This window comes from Mastigoproctus giganteus, chromosome 5, assembly GCF_048544385.1.
Source record: "Mastigoproctus giganteus isolate SK-2022 chromosome 5, ASM4854438v1, whole genome shotgun sequence".
In the NCBI taxonomy this organism is placed as follows: Eukaryota; Metazoa; Arthropoda; class Arachnida; order Uropygi; family Thelyphonidae; genus Mastigoproctus; species Mastigoproctus giganteus.
This window is the reverse complement of record NC_143579.1, coordinates 161,255,366-161,276,005: the sequence shown is the minus strand read 5'-3', so window position 1 is coordinate 161,276,005 and position 20,640 is coordinate 161,255,366. Positions and strand designations below refer to the sequence as shown.

Below are 20,640 nucleotides of genomic sequence, written 5' to 3'. Positions count from 1 at the left end.
TAATCCAGGAAATTCTCGTCCAATTTCCTTAACTAGTTGTTTGGGGAAAACACTGGAGAAAATGGTTCGAAAGCGCCTCACCTGGATTCTTGAGTCACATAACACCTTGCATAAAAATCAGTATGGCTTTCGGCAAAATAGATCTGCATTAGATATGATGACCAAAGCAGAATCAAACATCAGAAACGCTTTTGTCAGAAATGACCTCATTATGGTAAGTTTTGATTTAGAAAAGGCCTTTGATGCAACATGGCGTTTCGGTATTCTTCGGGATCTTTACACCTTTGGTCTACGAGGCAGGCTTCCTTTGTTTATTCAGAGCTTTCTCCAGGGCAGAACCTTTCAGGTTAGTCATCTAAATGTTCTTTCTAGAATTCATATACAGGAGGAGGGGATCCCTCAAGGATCTATCTTGAGTCCTACGCTATTTTTAATAAGAATAAACAATATCATCCATGATATTCCAAGCACAGTAGAATTATATCATTATGCCGATGACCTCATGATTTCGTGCCAAGGAAAAACTATGAATTCTATTGAGAGACAGCTTCAAATCTCAATTAACAAAATTGAGCTGTGGATGTCTCTCAATGGCTACTGTTTATCAGCACAAAAATCTAACTGTATTCATTTCTGTAAAAAACGTAAGATCCACCCTGAGCCTGAACTACATCTTAAAAATTTCACCATACCTCTTTCCAATAGTATCAGATTTCTTGGCCTAATCCTGGACAATAAATTAAACTTCTTACAATGCATCGCATATCTGAGAACCATTTGCTTGAAAAAATTAAATATCCTCCGAGTACTCTCTTCATTGACATGGGGTGCTGACCGATACACTCTGCTTCGGCTATATCGGGTATTAATTCGATCTCGTTTGGATTATGGAGCTCCAATCTATGACTCTTCTCGGCTAGAGAAGAAACTCACTCTCAGAGGGCTAAAAGGAACTATGATGGATAGCAACAGACAAAACAATTACGGATCTTTTGATCCAGATCTTCGACCAGGAATGACATAAATACATCCAATGCAAAGAGGCAGAAAAAAGAAGGAACTCAAAACCCTGCTCCTCTTTTTCTAATTCTGCACTCTTTGACAGACAACCCATTGAGTAAGCTTTTCCTATTTTTAATTCTGAAATGTCTTGAAAATATAGCTGGCCCTTCAAAAATTATCCAAAGACTCCAATCCAGAGACCATCTAGTTGGGATGAGTGGATATAAACACTTAGCAAAACTGTTTAGAATATCAACGTTTGATGGAATTCCCACAAATATTACCCCACATGCCACCTTGAACTCCTCTGAAGGGGTAATAGCAGAGTGGGATCCTTTAATGTATCCGAGGAAGAGATTGTTCAAGAACTCAATGAACAAAATGTAATTCATGCAAAAAGGGTATTAATCAAGAAAGATGGAGTACTTACTCCCACGGTGACAGTCATTCTCACATTCAATACTCTGCTCATTTCTTAGATTAACTCATTTTGATCAAAAATTGACATTGGTTCTTGCATTAAGCCACAGATATACAGGGTGTCCCAAAAAGGTGTAACCAATTTTAAATGTTTGTGACTAATGTAATTTTAATGATAGAAACACAAAACCTGTGCCAAATGTGAGAAAAACAGCTGAAGTTTTTACTGACATTCGACCTGTGCACCACTTGTCACATGAACAATATCTAATCGGTAATAAAGCTCATCCCATGTTTTTTCAAGGATGTCACACTTAATCATGGTAATTGCATTTTTAATCCTGCACTTTAAGTCTTCGGTGTCCACAACAGGGGTCTTGTAGACTGTGTCTTTGATGAAACCCCATAAGAAGAAATCACAAGGGGATAAATCTAGCGAACGTGGTGGCCATGCAGTGGGACCATCAAGCCCAATCCAATGGCCAGGAAACTTGTCATCAAGAGACCTCCTCACACTCAAAGCCCAATGTGGCAGCGCTCCATTCTTTTGGAAAATAACCCCATTTGGCAGTTCATCCAATTGAGGATACACATAAAGCTCAAGCATGTCCTGGTAATTATCCACTCTCACAGTTGCCGCTTGAAAGAAAAAGGGTCCAATAACACGATCAACCATGATGCCACACCATACATTCACCTTTGGGCTATCTCACTGATACTCCTGCGCACAGTGTGGGTTTTCAGTCCCCCAAATTCTGACATTTTGCTTATTCACCTTTCCCGAAACATGAAATGTGCACTCGTCCGTGAAACAAATCCATGTCATTACAGGTTCATCTTGTTCCATTTTCTCCAACATGTTTGTATTGCTCATTTAAAATTGATTACACCTTTTTGTTCGTGTGACAAGTGCACATGTTGAATGTCAGTAAAAACTTCAACTGTTTTTCTCACATTTAGTGCAGGTTTTGTGTTTCTATCATTAAAATTACATTTGTTACAAACATTTAAAATTGGTTACACCTTTTTGGGACACCCTGTATATCCCTTTAACTAGTTATTAAAAGAATATCTACAGGTATTAAGCTTCTATTTACAATTGCAGAATTTTTATGCATAGGCTGAATCTAAATTGTTTGATACATATTCAGAAATCTTCTGCCTTGGAAGTCAAAAACCACAGAGCAAACTCAGAACAGAAAAGAAAGTACCTCAAGGAGTCCATCGGCATGTTCGTCCAGTAGTCGACGGAGTGAAGAATTTGCTCCAAGTTCTACAACAGCTCTGATTCTAGAAAACAGGCCAGCGTAAGTTAAAAATCAATATTAGATATATTTAGCATTGAAAAACAAGATCTGTGTTTGTTTGTTTGTTTGTTTGTTTGTTTGGTTTTTTTTTAGGAGCATTAGCAACTAAGGCCATATTGCTCCGGGAATATGCGGTGGTCATTCCCTTGACCTTTCCGCATCCTCCGTATTTGGTGGTGATGGGCTCGAACCCCGGTCTAATCAAGAAGCGTGTGCTACGCACTGCTGCTCCTTCCCACCTGGCTACGGAGACGCCCCAAGATCTATGTCTTTCTGACTGAGACAGATACAAGGTTTTACATTGAATGATATTTTCACAAACTTGAAAGATTGTATTTTATGTGTGGAGTATGGTTATGGTATCTCCGATAAACACGTTACAGCTTACTGTGTGCCTGTGCAAACTTCAGAAGGGCTAGAAATAATTTTTTTCCTTCTAAGATAGTTATACAAATTGAACTGTTTCTACAATACAGATTATATAAAATTAAATTGAAACATTTTTTCTTTTTGTGAATTCATTTTTGCATTGCTTACCAAATATAATTAAGAAATAGTGTGAGTTTTGATTTGAAATTGTGTTGTAATTTGCTTATCCAACTGACTAGAACAGTGGTTCTCAAAGTGGGTGCCACTTGCTGTTTATAGGGGTGGCGTGATGTCAAATTTAGCATTGGCTTACATTGTGGCCATTGCTACAAAAGGTCGTTGAATTTCATGCAACTATGTAAATTATTATTATTTTATTTTTTTATTTTTTTTTTTATGAAAACCCCAAACACGAAAGGTATCAAAACCTATAGTACTTAGTACTGTGCATGGGTTGAAGGAGAAGTATGGGGGAAGGGGGATGCCGGAAACTTTGCTCTAGAGACTAAACATGGGTTTCACCACTTCAAGCCTCCAATAAGCAAAGTGGTGGTATTTCACCGGTTGACGAAAGTCATCTACCACCTATATTAGAAGTCATCATGAGATAATTGCTGGCCGCATCACAGTGTTTATGTATATACACCTACATATACGGAACAGCCAAGCTGAGCCGTCTGTTGCATACACTATATTTGAAACAGCACCACCTTACAAAATATTCTGCCAGCGCCCATTGTACCTGGTGCTGGGGGTGCCGGGAATTTTTCATAATGGATTTAGGGTGTCTTTACATTAAAAAGTTTGAGAACCACTGGTCTAGAACAAGAACATCTTATATTAAATGAAAATCATTTCTTAAGTTCATTGACTTCATATGGAGTAAAGATTTACTTCACACATACTCCATACATACATATATATATATATATATATCAGGGAGCACCCAGTGTCAAGCAGTTGCAATTAAGTGATTTCCAGTGCACCTGTATGGCTAGATGTATTGCAAATTATTGTTGAATTTTTAGTTGCAGTATCTGTAACTAAAACCTGGGACCCCAAGCCTTCTGCTTGGGATCCCAGCTGTCAAGAGATTTGTGACAATGATTTCTCTGTTTTTCAATGACCCTGATTGCCCAAGCAAGTGAGTACAGTGATTCCAACTTGATTTCCATCTACCTTCTCTTGTAAATTAGACATTTATAGGAGTGTTCATGTTTATTAATTTCAAAAGTTGTTTCAGTTTTGCTGATCTAAAGTAAAGAAGTAAGCTACATAAGGAAAGAAAAGACACTTTTCTCCAAATACATAAGACTAACTCTACTAATTAATGACCTTATTGCTTGGTCACTGGTGGCACTACACCTGCCTCTATGTAGTGGGCTGCAAACCTGGGATGAATAACTTTCAGTCCCAGGGCTAAAGGGACAAAGATGAATAGGTCAAATACAGGCACTACTTCCCCTGGACCTTCATAGAAGGCCCAACCTAATTGTACAAGCAGTGACTCAGAAACCACTTCAGTGAACAAACAGAAAATAGATGTCCGAAATCACAATCTTTATTTCATATTATACATTTCCCTGCAGATCAGACTTTTGGAAGAATGACTCATTTCTTCATACAGAAAGGGCTGGAAGGGCTGGCAGGAACTCTGAGGTCAGTGAGATGCTCACGTTCCACAGACATACTAATGAAGACAATGAGTTGCAAATACTCATGACAGTTCATTACTTGAATTCAATGACGCATTGGATTTACTCCCTGTTACAGAAAATGGTTGGTTGGTTATTTTTTTTTATACTATTAGTATTAGCATTTAAATGGCTCACAATCTCTTTGTCAAGTTGCCTTGTTAAGATTCTCGAAAAAATGATCAATAGTCGACTCATTTGGATCATTGAAACTCGACATCTACTGAATAATTGTCAACGTGGCTTTCGCCAAAACAGATCATCCTTAGATCTAATGATCAAGGCTGAATCCGAAATTCGCAATGCCTTTGTAAAAAACGAACACCTTGTTATGGTCCCAATAGATATAGAGAAGGTATTTGATACTACCTGGCGGTATGGCATTCTCAGTTACCTTCATACTCTTGGTCTACGTGGCAACCTGCCGATGTTTATTAAGAACTTCCTCCAGTGCTGCACTTTCCAGGTTTGATATCAAAACTCCCTTTCTTCTGTCTTCTCACAGGAAGAAGGAGTACCACAAGAGTCAGTACTGAGTGCAACCCTATTTGCCATTAGAATTGATTCCATTACAAAAGAAATCCGAAATACTGTGGAGGCATATCTTTATGCTGACGATCTCTCTATTTCTTGCCATTCTTCGAACACGAGATATATTGAACGGCAACTGCAGATGACCCTCAATAAAGTGAAAAAGTGGGCTGAGCTCAATGGATATCATCTTTCCCATCAGAAAACTGTTAAGATCCACTTCTGCAATCAGCACAAATTGCATACGCACCCTGAACTTCAGATATAAAATTGCATCATTCCGATTGCCAATAATATCAGATTCCTAGGATTGATCCTTGACAGCAAGTTAAACTTCTTTGAGCACATTAAATTAATACGCACTACCTGTCTGAAAAAGCTCAACATGCTAAGAGCTTTATCTGCCCTGTCTTGGGGAGCAGATCGTACAACTTTGCTGCTCTTATATAGAGCACTGATTAGATTCCGTTTGGACTATGGTGCTCCAGTTTATGATTCTGCCCGAAGGAGTGTATTCTGTAGGCTGGATCCTGTACAACACAATGCACTGCGGATTGCTCTTGGCACTTATAGGACTTCTCCAACCTATAGTCCATACATTGAAGCTCAAGAGCCCCCTCTGTACTTCCGCAGAAGAATGTTATTACTTAAATATGCAGCCAAAATACAAAGTTGCTCTCTGCATCCTATTCAGCCATATCTCTTTAATCCACCATTTCACAATCTCTATAGAAATAAACCAAGTAAAATACAACCAGCAGGCCTACGGCTCCTTGAAATAACTTAGAATTGGAATGTTTTTCTCTACAATAGGCAACAGGTATAAAAATTACTCTCCTCGACCATGGACCACCTATCCTCAACTGAAATGTGATACATATTTTCTGCAATGGGGAAAGAACTGTCTACTGACTCCCCTCGACGTGGGCACATGTACGTGGTGAGAGGACCTCCCAGTGACGCTGCTGGACTTCCAGACTAGCATCACTGGGATCTAACGCCCATACCTTGGTTCCAGGGTTACATCTTTGGAATCCGACATGTGCAGCTGTGTGCCGCGACCCATGGATTTCGGAAAGGGGGATCCTGGTGGTTGAGGGGCCCAGCCTTAATACACCACTTTGGCCCCTGCTTCGACAAGATGGGAGGTCCCGGACCGGCCGGACTGGGATCAATCGGCTGGTGGTTTTTTACTGCTAGGGTCAACTGCATTCCAATAAGTCTCCCTCCCTATGGTCCTGGGACGGGATAAAGACTTATTGGTAACGTGGGTATGGTGCTCCTAAGTGAACTCGGCGTCCCATTCGTGTACGCAGTACCTGCTAGTTCACGAGTGGGCGTCCCCTCGTAGGGCTCCGTGGTGGGTGAGGTACATAGGCATCAGACACTTTCTCTTTATGCATATGAGTAATTTAAATCCAATTTCTTCTGGGGCCCCAACAAGGCCCCTACCTAATCGAGATCATGACGCAGAAAACACCTCTGCAAAAAGAGCAGGACTGAGGAAATACAACCACCATCAGTGATACCGCTTTTCCTCATTCTCCATTCCACCGGAGAGCAGTCAGTTGGAAAGATGTCACCCTTCTTTATCCAGAAAGGATTAGAGGGGTTGGCAGGTTCACCTAAATCTGTAAAAAGACTGCGTTCTGGCGACCTTTTGGTCGAAGCTACAAATATCAAACAGGCGGAAAAAATATTGAACGCCACATCAATAGGGGGAATACCTATCATCGTAACCCCCCACAAAACTTTGAACTCTTCAAGAGGCGTAATTTCAGAGTGGGACCTTCTTCTTTCTGAAGAAGAGATCTGCTCTGAATTAAAAGACCAAGGAGTGACAGCTGTTAAGAGAATATCGATACGCAAGGATGGGAATCTCGTTCCTACCCGAGTTCTTATCCTCAGGTTTAACACCCCACGGCCTCCAAGTTCCATCAAGGCAGGCTATCTAAACTGCCCAGTGAGGATTTATATCCCAAACCCACTGCGGTGTTTTAGATGCCAAAAATACGGCCACTCACAAACATCTTGTCTGGTAACCCTGCCTGTGCTCGATGTGGCGTTAAAGACCACGAGAGCAAGGAATGTTCAGCTCCAAAACCGATCTGTGTCAATTGCCAAGGAGAGCACCCTACCTACTCTAGAGCATGCAAGCGGTGGAAGGATGAAAAAGAAATACAAAAACTGAAAAACAGAGCTGAATATCTCCTACCCAGAGGCCAGAAAACGTATCCAACCAATAAATAGTGGAAAACCTTCATATGCCCAGAAGGTTTCTGCAAAGTGCACTATCGGGACACAAACCGAGATGACTATACCACCAAGAGAGTCATTCACCCCGATTGCATGCTATTTATTGAGTTCATAAAAGCCCACCAAAAAAACACAATCAGTTGCCACTCCTATATCCGTACCTCCTAGTGCTCCGCCACTACCAAAACAAAGTGGTAAAGAAAAGCCAAAAACTTCAGAAGAATCATCCGTGATACCAGAAACAATGGATGTAGAGAACAAGGAGATACCGGATGAATCAGTCTTGGAACTCTTTGCAGAGGAAGAAATGGACACCGGACGGCGTCCTTTCTTCCCCAAAAAAGATAAATCCAAGACTGACAAAATAAAGCCCTCAGCACCTTGGAAGCCGCCTGATGGACCCACCAAGTCAAAATAATGGCTAAATTCCTACAATGGAATTGTCGTGGATTCCGGCAAAATACTGATGACATCAAGGCCCTCCTGCAAAAGCACGAGCCAGTTTGCTTTTGCTTGCAGGAGTCTTATCTAAAAGAAATGATGATCCCACCATGCATAATATCACATTTTTTCGAAAGGATAGAATTGCGGATGGTCCTGCTCATGGAGGAGTGGCTATCCTTGTGGGGAACCAGACCCAAGTTCAACCCTTGCTGGTTACAACCCAGATAGAGGCTGTTGCAATTCGCCTTTCAGTGGGATTTTTATTAACTGTGTGCTCCCTCTATTTGCCACCTGGGACTGATATCTCCCAGGAAGACCTTGATGATCTGGTAACACAGTTGCCTCCCCCCTTTTTTCCCTCGACGTGGGCACCCGAACGTGGTGAGCAGACCTCCCAGTGACGTTGCTGGACTTCCAGACTAGCATCTGGGATCCAACGCCCAAAGCCCAGGTTCCAGGCTTACATCAGTGGATGTAAGCCTGGAACCTGGCATGTTTGCCTGGTCGCAGCGCACGGCGTGTTTGCCGTGCGCTGCGACCCGTGGAAATTCGGAAAGGGGGATCCTGGTGGTTGAGGGGCCCAGCTTCAATACACCACTTTGGCCCCTGCTTCGACAAGATGGGTGGTCCTGGGGCCTGGCTAGGATCAATCGGCTAGTAGGCTCGCCTGCGAGGGTAAACCGTGTCAATGCCACGCCCCTACCCTCATGGTCCGAGGGACAGGATTCAGGCTGCCGGCGGTGCGGGTATAGTGTCTGGGTAGCCCTGGCGTTCCACTCCCGAGCACATTTATTGCATGCCGGGTAGTGGGCGTCCCTTTGGGCTCCGTGGTGGGTGGGGAGCCCAGGCACTCAACAATTCAAAAACTATATGAATCCTGATAAACATATTTCTTCAGGGCCCCCAACCTGGTCCCTATCTGCGAACAGAGACGAAGACACAGATAGTATTATTAGCACAAAGAGGCAACGAACTGAAGTACCATCGGGGGCCTAATCCAAGGTTCCTAATTATACATTCCCCCGGTGAATAACCGATTGGTAAAATGTCGCCCTTTTTTATCCAAAAAGGGTTAGATGGGTTAGCAGGATCACCCAAATCAGTTAAGAGGCTTCGTTCTGGAGACCTTTTAATTGAAACTAAAAATGACAGGCAATCAGAACATCTCCTCCGAGTAACATCAATCGGTGGAATACCCATAACAGTGACACCACACAGAACACTCAATTCATCGAGAGGTGTCATTTCGGAGTGGGACCTTCTCGACGTAACCGAGGAGGAAATCTGCTCCGAATTAAAACCCCAGGGAGTTATTGCTGTCAAGAGAATTACTGTGTGAAGGGATGGAAAAATTGTTAAAACAAGGAGCGTTATCCTGACTTTTAACTCTCCTAAACCTCCTGACGAGATTAAAGCTGGATACATCAATTGTTCAGTATGTCCATACGTTCCGAACCATTTACGGTGTTTTAAATGCCAGAAGTATGGACATTCTCAAATGGCCTGCCATGGAGTCCTTGCATGCGCTCGATACGGTGCAAAGGACCATGAAACAACAGGATGTTCACCCGCAAAACCCACCTGTATTAACTGTGAAGGCGAACACCCGGCCTACTCACGAGCATGCCAGAGGTGGAAAGAAGAAAAAGAAATTCAACAGCTGAAGGCAGAGCTAAACATGTCATACCAGGAGGCAAGGAAATCGGTGAAACCCCTGAATATCAACAGACCTACCTATGCCCAGAAGGTAGCAGGGAGAAGTTCCGTCGGAACCCAGACGGACATGATATTCCTCCAAAGGAGCCAGTTTGCTTTTGCTTGCAGGAGACTTACCTAAAGGCAAATGATGATCCCACAATGCATAAGACCACACTTTTTCGTAAGGATAGAATTGCGGATGGTCCTGCTCATGGAGGAGTGGCTATCCTTGGGAAACCAGACTCCAGTTCAGCCCTTGCTAATTACAACTAGCATAGAAGCTGTTGCAATTCGCCTTACAGTGGGATTTTTATTAACGGTCTGCTCTATTTATTTGCCACCTGGGACTGACATCTCCCAGGATGACCTTGATGATCTTATAACGCAGTTGCCTCCCCCTTTCTTACTTCTCGGGGATTTTAATGGACATAACACCCTGTGAGGTAGTGCTAACATCAACGGAAGGGGACGAGTCATACAGCGTATGCTCAACCTTTCCCTTCTAAATTCGGAAACAAACACCTTCTTCCATATGCCTACCCGTACTTTTTCTGCCATTGATCTCTCTATCTGCTCCCCTTCTCTACTCCCTTCACTCACTTGGGAAGTGGAGGAGAATCCATACGGAAGTGATCACTTCCCTGTGATAACCTTGTTACACAGTGGGAGCCCATGTCTACCCTTCAGGTTACCACGGTGGAATATTGATCAGGCTGACTGGACTGCCTTCCAACATCAGGCAAATTTTGATCTTAGCACAGTCAGTCAAGAGCCTATCAATGATGCAGTTAAGTACATCACAGAAAATATTGTCCATGCAGCTGCGAATGCTGTTCCAAAAACATCTGCCCAGTTTCCACCATTTCCCAAACCTTGGTGGAATTCACAATGCACAGCAGCAAAAAAGGCTCAAAACAAAGCGTGGGGGTTATTCCGCCGATATCCTACCACGACCAACCTTATAGCCTTTAAACGTGCACGAGCCAAAGCACGATATATCCGCCCGTCAGAGTCAAAAGGAATCGTGGATCCGTTTTACATCATTTATTAACCAGTCTACCAACTCTAAGGTAGTCTGTGATAAAATCCGGAAAATGAAGGGAAAATATACATCCCACCCTTCTTCAATCCTAGATTATAATGGATGCGCTATTGCAGATCCAACTGCAATAGCCAATTCTCTTGGGGAAACATTCTCTAACATCTCTGCAACATCTTCGTATTCCCCAGAGTTCCTGGTCCTGAAATATAAAATCGAAAAACAGGCACTCAACTTTAAATCTAACAGCATTTATCCCTACAACGGGGATTTCACTATTCAGGAACTAAAAAGAGCCTTCGCTCTTTCCAAAGCAAGTGCCGTTGGACCAGATGGCATCCATTATGAAATGATTAAACATCTGTCACCAAAATCTATGGATTATCTGCTCTTTCTATATAACTGAATCTTTATTGAAGGGCAGTTTCCGGATTCCTGGCGCAGGGCAATTGTTCTTGCCTTTGCTAAGCCAGGAAAGGACCCAAAAGTCACTACCAATTATCGTCCTATTGCTTTGACTAGCTGTCTGTGCAAAATCCTGGAGAGAATGGTTAATTCTCGTTTAATATGGTACTTAGAATCAAATGACCTTCTCTCCAACATCCAGTGCGGCTTCCGAAGGAACTGGTCCACTTTGGACCATCTTATTAGACTGGAAACATCCATCCGGGATGCTTTCCTAAAACGCAAACACTTGGTGTCAGTGTTCTTTGACATGGAGAAAGTGTATGACACAACTTGGAAATTTGGCATCTTAAAAGATCTGCATAGCCTTGGTCTTAGAGGGAAACTCCCCATTTTTATTAAAAACATTTTAGCCAACCTATCTTTCCAAGTTTGTGTGGGATCCTCACTCTGTCGTTCCTTCAGCCAAGAGGAGGGAGTACCACAAGGATCAGTATTAAGTGTCATGCTTTTTGCCATCAGAATAAATTCCATCACAGAACAACTTCCTCCAACTGTATTGTTGACGACTTTAGCATATTTTGTCAGTCATGCAACATGAGGGTTATTGAAAGACAACTGCAGAAAGCCCTTGATAGCCTCAACTCCTGGGCACTTGCTATTGGCTTCAGGTTCTCGCCAGAGAAGACCGTTTGCGTAAACTTTTGTCGTAAGCGTAATCTTCATCATGAACCTGAATTAAGGCTCGGACAAAATGCTATTCCAGTAGCAGCGGACACAAAATTCTTGGGACTCGTATTTGACAAAAAGTTGACCTTTCTGGATCATATCCGTCAACTCCGCACAGAGGCCTTAATATTCTCCGCTCGCTCTCCTCTACATCTTGGGGTGCAGACCGATGCGCCCTTCTACAGCTTTACCATGCACTTGTTCGATCCAAATTAGATTATGGGACCCAGTGACAGTGCCCTTCGATGGCTGAACCCTGTACATCATCAGGTTCTCCGTATCGCTACTGGAGCATATAGAACATCTCCTGTCCACAGTTTATACGTTGAAGCAAATGAACCACCGTTATCGCTTCAAGGCAAGCAGTTGTCTTTAAGCTATGCTTTAAAGCTGAAATCCCTGCCAGAGCATCCTACGTGGCATTCGTTTTTGAGCCACGATGGGAAAATTTGTACAACACAAGTAAGACTGCTAATCGTCCTTTTGGTATTCGTCTCCAAGAGCTACTCATAGAAGGCGCCTCCGTAGCCAGGTGGGAAGGAGCAGCAGTGCATAGCACACGCTTCTTGATTAGACCGGGGTTCGAGCCCGTCACCACCAAATATGGAGGATGCGGAAAGGTCATTCAGGGAATGACCACCGCATGTCCCGGAGCAATATGGCCTTTGTTGCTAATGCTCCTAAAAACCAAATAACAACAACAGCTACTCATAGAACTTAATATCTAGGTAGACAAGGTTGCCCAAACACCAAAGCAACCCCTTCCACCCTGGCATGCTCATCTCCTGTCATGTGACTTGTCCTTTAGAAATTGGGGAAAGTTGGACACTCTTATCATCTGTCTACCTGCAGCTTTATTCAGTACACTGAGCGGAACATTCTGACTTTGCGCCAGTTTACACAGACGGTTCGAAGTCGGAATCATATGTGGGATCTGCTGCTGTCTTTACAGACACCACTACATCGGAGCAGATTCCCTCTGAAAGCAGCATATTTACTGCAGAGCTGCACGCTATAGAGTTAGCCTTGGAGCAAATTAGTAAATGCCAATACCAACGGTTCATTTTATATTCCGACTCTGTCAGTGTGTTACAGGCTTTAATATCTATGAGATATAATCCTCATCCGGTTCTGTCTTGTATTCAGCAGAAGATTCACTTTCTCCATGAACGTGAATATGATATCCGCTTCTGCTGGATTCCTAGCCACGTTGGGATTAGGGGAAATGATTTAGCTGATACAGCAGCCAAATCAGCAATTCCCAATAATTACCGCTGCCTGTCAGTCCCCTATACAGACTACAGGCAAATAATACACGAGAAGATACACTCCTAATGGCAAGATTCGTGGAATAGACAGACTACGAATAAATTATATCGTATAAAGCCTGTAATTGAACCATGGCAGTCTAGTCTAGTCTAGTCTGCGCAGGAATCGTAAGGAGGAAGTTGTTCTTGCCCGAACGCGCATAGGACATAGTCATTTGACTCATTCGTTTTTGCTGATGGCTGATGACCCTGCTATGTGTGAGTCCTGTGGCACAATTTTATCAATTAGGCACATTTTAATTGACTGTCCAGATTTTAGCAATATCCGTTTTACCGCTTTTAACCATCTGACTGAGCCGTATACACTCAGTCGGATTTTATCCGACAATGACAATGTGTCTGCTGTTATTAGCGTTTTGACTTCAGTAAACCTTTTTACTCACATTTAAAAAATCTACCTTATTATAGTTACTTATTTACTCATATTTGTTAGTTTATACTTGTTTTCATACCTTGACTTAGTGACCTAAATCATTAGGCCACTGAAAATTTTACTTTTTATGACCAGGTTTTGGCGCATTATAGCCTTAGTCGCTATTGCGCCAATAAAACCCAAGCAGCAACAACAACCAAGTGATCATGACAATTCTGTTTCATATTTATGGCTCTGTTTGCTTCTCAATTCTTAGAAAAACTGCTGATCAAAACTAGAAATGGTTAAATTTAAAATTAAAGTAATTGGTTCACACTAAATTTTTTGCATATCTGCTTCAGTGTTAATTACTTCAGATGGCCATTAGTAATTCACATAATTATTAAAGAAAGTTAATCTAAATTGATAATTTGTTTTCTTATTAATTGGCATCCGTTCAGATTTGCCTCTTGTTTCACCAAATCTTTGATTGTTAAAATATATTTACCATCCTAATTAATGGCTGTATTGGAGTTTTGTTTATGAATCTATTTTAATATTATTATACTAATTCTAATTTTTATGCTCTATATTAAATAATTATCTCATGTAGTTTCTGAATTATGAACATTTAAAATGCAGTCAAATCTTTATTATTGTTTAAGGCACCTTCCAGCAAAATCCTTTGATGAAGAAATAAGGCACAAACAAGAATATGAAGAAATGGTGAAAGGTGCCCGGAAAAAAGGTGACTTCTTCATAAAACTATTAGCTTTGGTAGTCTAGTCCAGGGTTTCCCAAACTTTTTCAAGCTCAGACCGGGGTTTGCAGGGTTTTTTTTTTTTTTTCTGCAGCCCACCTATAGCTATAAATTAATGTATTTTCACTAATTATACTCGTAAGTCGAGGAAATAATGATAATACCATTAGGGCATTTAACATACCAGTAATAAGCAATTAGGTATTCATTAACATCAGTAAATATAAATAAAAGATAGCTAAATCATTTCTTTGTTTATTATAAGGAGTTTACATAAAATTGACTTTTTTTTTTTTTTCTTTTGTCTGTTTTTGGGCAAATAAATATTTATTTAATGAGTAGGGTGATGCTCTTTTCCCATCACATAGTAATTTTAAATCAGGGGAAAAGATGTCAACTTGATTCTCAAATATGGCTTGATGTCTAATCTGTTCCGGCATTTGTTTTTTTAAAAATTAATGTTGAGAATCCGGTTTCACATTTGTAAGTTGTTACAATGGCATAAGAAATTTCAATGCCTTTTCTGATAAATGCTTATATTCTTCATGGCAAGTTAGCCAAAAATTTATTAGTGAGAACTGATTGAAGCGGTCTTTTAATGCTGCATCACATGACAATTCAATAGCAGAATCAATTTCTTGTTTGTTGAAATAGAATTGTTCCACATTAAAAGTAAATGGGTTTTTTAATCCATATTTTACTGCTGTCAGTTGGAGGAAAATATTCTTGAAAGTTTGATTTCACAAAGTAGGACACCTTTGCATAAGTCAAATAAGTAGGACACCTTAATTAAACAATCAAAATCATTGAACCTGTCTTGAAATTTGAATGTTGCATCCTTTGCTGATGGAGAATGTTGCTCCCAAAACAATAAGTACTCATTCTTCATTTCGATTAGATACAATTAGATTAGATGTTTCAATACATTCCTTCTTGATAACCATTGAATAGAAGATGTTCATAATCACTTGCAAATTCTTTGCATAAAGCAGTAAAGATTCTAGAATTCAAGGAACTGTCTTTTATATAGTTAACAAATTTGACACGTTCTTGAATAGCTGTATTCAAAACCAAAAGGCTTTTTTCTTTCTTTTTTTTTTTTTTTTAACAGCTAACACTTCTCTGTGAATACTACAGTGCACTCATTCACAATCTGAAGCCACCTCTTGGACCCTCAAAAAAAGTCCTGTACGCGAAGCTGCCATTGAGTGCTCTCATGTAGAATGCAGGTGCTTACTTGGGACCAGCAGCTTCAAGTAGCCTAAATGAACGATGTAAGTCAATGGGAGTGCATACAGTAACAGCATGTGGACAACGTCATCGCTTCTCTTGTGGCCCCGGGTGCCAAGCGATTGTGATCGAGCGTTTTCTTTGTGCTTAAAGTGTAATTATCCAAAAGCGATTTAGAATTCTATTAAGTTCCTGCCCTTAAGAAATTTATTTATTTAATATCAGCTACTGTTACAAAAGTACTTGTACAGAGCAAGAAAGAAAAGCTACCTTTCTTTATTTCTCATATTTCTTTTACTAACACTTACTACTTTACGCTTGGTCACACTGGGCACTGCTCCTACCTCCCCGTGGCGGGGCCGGAAATCTTGGCAGAAAAGCTAATCTGCCAAGGGCCAAAAGGAGCAAGCACGGACCAAAATACATTTCCGCCTCTAGAGCCGACAAGCTCTCGGCCAGAGTTAGACCCTGACCATAACACGTCGCAACCCAAGAGGTTGAAAACCACTTCCTCAGCGACAAATTGTCCTGCATTTCTTATAATGCACTCTCTTGCAGATCAGCCTCTCAGTAAGCTCTCTCTCCGTTCCTTATCCAGAAACACCTGGAAAGTTTGGCAGGATCTCCTAAGACAGTCAAGAGATTACAATCAGGCGACCTTCTATTGGAAACAGTGAACAGTAGACATTCAGAGAAACTGCTAAAACTTACAAGTTTTGCTGGAATTCCAGTAAAGGTTTCTCCCCATGCTACCCTAAATACATCTAAGGGTGTTATATCCAGCTGGGATCTATTGAATGTCACGGAGGAGGAGATATCACAAGAGCTTCAAGATCAAAATGTCACTGCTGTGAAAAGAGAAAATATACTCACACCTACAAGGAATATTATTCTAACTTTTAACACGCCAAATCTACCACCATTGATAAAAGCAGGCTACCTACTCTGCCGCATTAGACCATATATTCCTAACCCATTGAGATGTTTTAAGTGCCAGAAGTATGGCCACTCTCAAACGGCGTGCAGAGGAAACCAGATTTGTCCTAATTGCGGGTCCGCTGACCACACCCAAAGTGACGGCTTGGCAAAAGAAATGACTTGCCCCAACTGTAAAGGAAACCATCCGGCCTACTCAAGGACATGTGACAGATGGAAAACGGAAAAGAAAATTGTTAAATATAAGATTGAAAATAAAGTAAGTTTTCAAGAAGCACGGAAAGTAATTGCCCCCAGTATGACTAAGCGTACATACGCCAGTATTGCGCAAAAATATCAATCAGTGGGCACCCAAACCGATGTTACAATCTCTTCAAACACTTCAATCTCTGACTGGGCTCGGGCTGTTCTCCCCCAGCAACAGTCCAATATCCCTAAGCAGTTGAACCAAGCAAATAATACTGCACTTACAGTACCAGCAACATCTCCTTCTCCTCCCCCAGTGATTGCTTCTACATCGAATAATCGGAGTTCACATTTAAAAACGAATATCCAAGAAACATCTATGGATACACTTGACTCATCCAGACCAGAAGAACCTATCTTAGAAATTCATGCGGAAGAAGAAATGGACACCGGTCGACCATTCTTCTCCAAAAAAGACAAACCAAAGCCTGAACGTCACAAGCCAGCCACATTAAAAAAACAGTCAGATACAGCTTCTTCTACTAAACACCAGTAATGCCTTATATTCTACAATGGAATTGCAGAGGACTTCGAAGCAACCTTAATGATATTCAAGTCTTAATTAACCGCTACTCTCCAGTTGGTTTCTGCCTACAGGAAACCTATCTAACTCCTCAAATTTCTACGAACATAAAGAACTATGCCATCTATCGACAAGATCGTAATACTTCAAAGGCTGCCCGTGGAGGCGTGGCCATCTTCGTCAGCTCAAAGATCCCGACCAAACAAATTGTTTTGCAAACTGATATTGAAGTTGTTGCCGTACGTTTTATAACTCAGATTGCGTTAACACTAGCATCAGTCTATCTCCCACCAAGTCATACCTTCTCTTACCAAGATCTGGAAAACCTGCTAATGCAATTACCACCCCCTGTCTGTCTGTTGGGTGATTTCAATAGCCACCATCCCTTATGGGGATCAACAAAATTAGATACACATGGCCGCCTAATTGAAACTTTTCTAGACAAGCAAAACCTTACTGTTCTTAATACTGGCGCACCCACTCACATACAATTACCAACTGGACAAACTTCTGCAATTGATCTATCAATATGTTCCCCGAATCTGTTTCCGATCATAGAATGGTCTGTTTTAGATGACCCCTTAAGCAGTGATCATTTTCCGGTTATTTGTGACCTGCTCACTGCACAGCCACCATCAGTCAAACCCTGCAGGAAATGGAAGTTCTCTCAAGCCAACTGGGTCAAATTTCAATCAGTTGTCACCCTGGATGAGCAATATATACGAACACAGTCGATAGATGAAGCCACAGATTATATCACTTCACACCTACTATCTGCAGCTAAATGTTCAATTCCATTGTTGAATCCCCAATCCCGACAGCACCTTAACTATTGGTGGAATCAAGAATGCACAATAGCTAAGAAGTTAAAAAATAAAGCGTGGAATTTATTTTGTAGATCCCCAACCACAGTTAATCTTATCAATTACAAGAAACTAAGAGCAAAAGCACGTCGCATTCAAAGAGAAGCCAAGAAAAATTCTTGGATTCGGTTTGCTTCTACCATAAACAGAAACACTAACTCCAGGTTAATATGGAAGAAAATCAGGCAGATTTCTGGAAAATTTGCAACCACCCCTTCACCAATTCTTTCATGGAATGGGCAAGAACTATCTGCTCCTGAAGACATTGTAAATGCCTTGGCCAAAACCTTTGCCGAAGTTTCTGCGACATCAAATTATTCTCTGGATTTTCAGAAAATAAAGACCAAGACTGAAGAACGAGCCATCAACTTTCGACCCTCAGTTTTCTTTCCATATAACCAGCCTCTTCAATATCATGAACTTCTACATGTCATTAAAACAACACGCAACAGTGCCACTGGACCAGATGGAATATCTTACATTATGTTACAAAACCTTGGTGACAGAAATTTACAAATACTGCTGGTCTACTATAACCGGATATTTATGGAAAACATATATCCCAACTCTTGGCATCATGCCACAGTTCTTGCCTTTTTGAAACCTGGTAAAGATCCTACCAGTCCTAACAGTTATAGACCTATTTCTCTATCCAGTTGCCTCGGTAAATTACTTGAAAAAATGATCCATAATCGCCTTGTTTGGATCATCGAAACACAACAACTAATTAGTAATAATCAGCATGGCTTTCGAAAGAACAGGTCCTCCTTAGATCTCATGATCAAAGCAGAGTTTGCAATTCGTAATGCCTTTGTAAAAAATGAACATCTTGTTATGGTTTCCATAGACATAGAGAAGGCATTTGATACTACCTATCGTCGTGGCATCCTCAGTGGCCTCCATGCTCTAGGTCTACGAGGCAACCTGCCTATATTCATCAGGAACTTTCTCAGGACTCATTCGTTCCAAGTTCGATACCGCAACTCGCTTTCTATGTCATTTTTACAGGAAGAAGGAGTGCCACAAGGTTCTGTACTGAGTGCAACCCTTTTTGCCCTAAGAATCGATTCCATCACAAAAGAACTTCCAAATACTTTTGAGACCTACCTTTATGCCGATGATCTCTCTATTTCTTGCCATTCTCAGAATATGAGATCCATTGAACGACAGCTGCAGATATCTTTGAATAAAGGCGAAAGGTGGGCAGAGTTAAATGGCTATCGTCTATCACAGCAGAAAACTGTTGCAATACACTTTTGCAATCAACAGAAAATGCATACAGATCCCGAACTTCAGATGCAAAACTTTACCGTTGCAGTTACTAACAACATCAGATTCTTAGGATTAATCCTTGACAGGAAACTAAATTTCCTTGAGCACATTAAATCTGTCCGTATATCCTGCCTCAAAAAGCTGAACATACTAAGAGCTTTATCCGCCTTGTCTTGGGGAGCAGACCGTATATCTCTGTTGCTTTTATATAGAGCATTGCTCAGATCCCGATTGGATTATGGTGCTCCACTTTATGATTCTGTCCGTAAGAGTACCCTACGATGGCTGGATCCTATACAGCATAGCGCATTGCGGATTGCACTTGGTGGAATTGCTTTCAGGACATCTCCTACTCATAGTTTGTATATTGAGGCACGTGAGCCCCCTCTTTGTCTCCGCTGGAAAACACTACTTCTTAAGTATGCAGCCCGAATGCAAAGTTGCTGCCAGCATCCTATTGGGCCATATCTCTTTAATCCACCACTGCAAAACCTTTATAGAAATAAACCCAGTAAAATAAGACCGGCAGGCTTACGCCTTATTGAATTAACGCAGAGTTGGAACGTTCAAATTTTCAACAGGAAACATGTAATGAATTACACCCAACCGCCATGGATTCCTCCTCCTCAGTTATATTTGGATACTTATCTTGACAAGTGGGGAAAGAATCGTCTACCAACACTCAGTGTGAAACAACTCCATGCAAGTCATATTCAGAAATACGCTGATTTTTTGCCCATATATACTGATGGTTCCAAATCACATTCAGCCGTTGGAGCAGCGGCAGTATTTCCCTCTACTATCATCTCAGCTGCTCTTCCACCTGAGTATAGCAGCTTCTCCGCAGAACTTCATGCAATAAAATTAGCTTTAGAAAACCTGAATCTCTACCCATCTATAAAATATGTTGTATACACAGACTCTCTCAGCTCAATAACCGCAATGCAAAACTCCTCATACAAGGCTCATCCTGTGTTAAATCAAATCGGAAGACTGCTATTACAAATTGAAGAACGTCATCAATCAGTGACCTTTTGCTGGATCCCAGCACATTCAGGGATAAAGGGTAACGAACTTGCTGATGAAAAAGCTAAAAATCCGTCAACCTTTGATTTAACCTCCATTCCGGTTCCAGCCTCTGACTACTGTCATATCATATAAACAGCATGTTTCGCAAAGTGGAAAGAGCTATGGCACAAACAAAAGAATAATAAACTCTACCAGTTGAAACAGGAT

At 41.2% G+C, this 20,640-nt stretch overlaps 1 protein-coding gene across 1 annotated transcript in view; it reads left to right on the top strand.

Moving 5' to 3' along the window:
- The window catches only part of LOC150085797 (TBC1 domain family member 12-like), a 458,606-nt gene that overhangs the window by 103,133 nt on the left and 334,833 nt on the right, over positions 1-20,640 (top strand). Inside the window, exons 3-4 of the mRNA XM_090374697.1 lie at positions 2,574-2,729; positions 14,240-14,322. Of these exons, the coding sequence (XP_090230823.1) occupies positions 2,574-2,729; positions 14,240-14,322 (239 nt within the window). The remainder of the gene's footprint in view (positions 1-2,573; positions 2,730-14,239; positions 14,323-20,640) is intronic.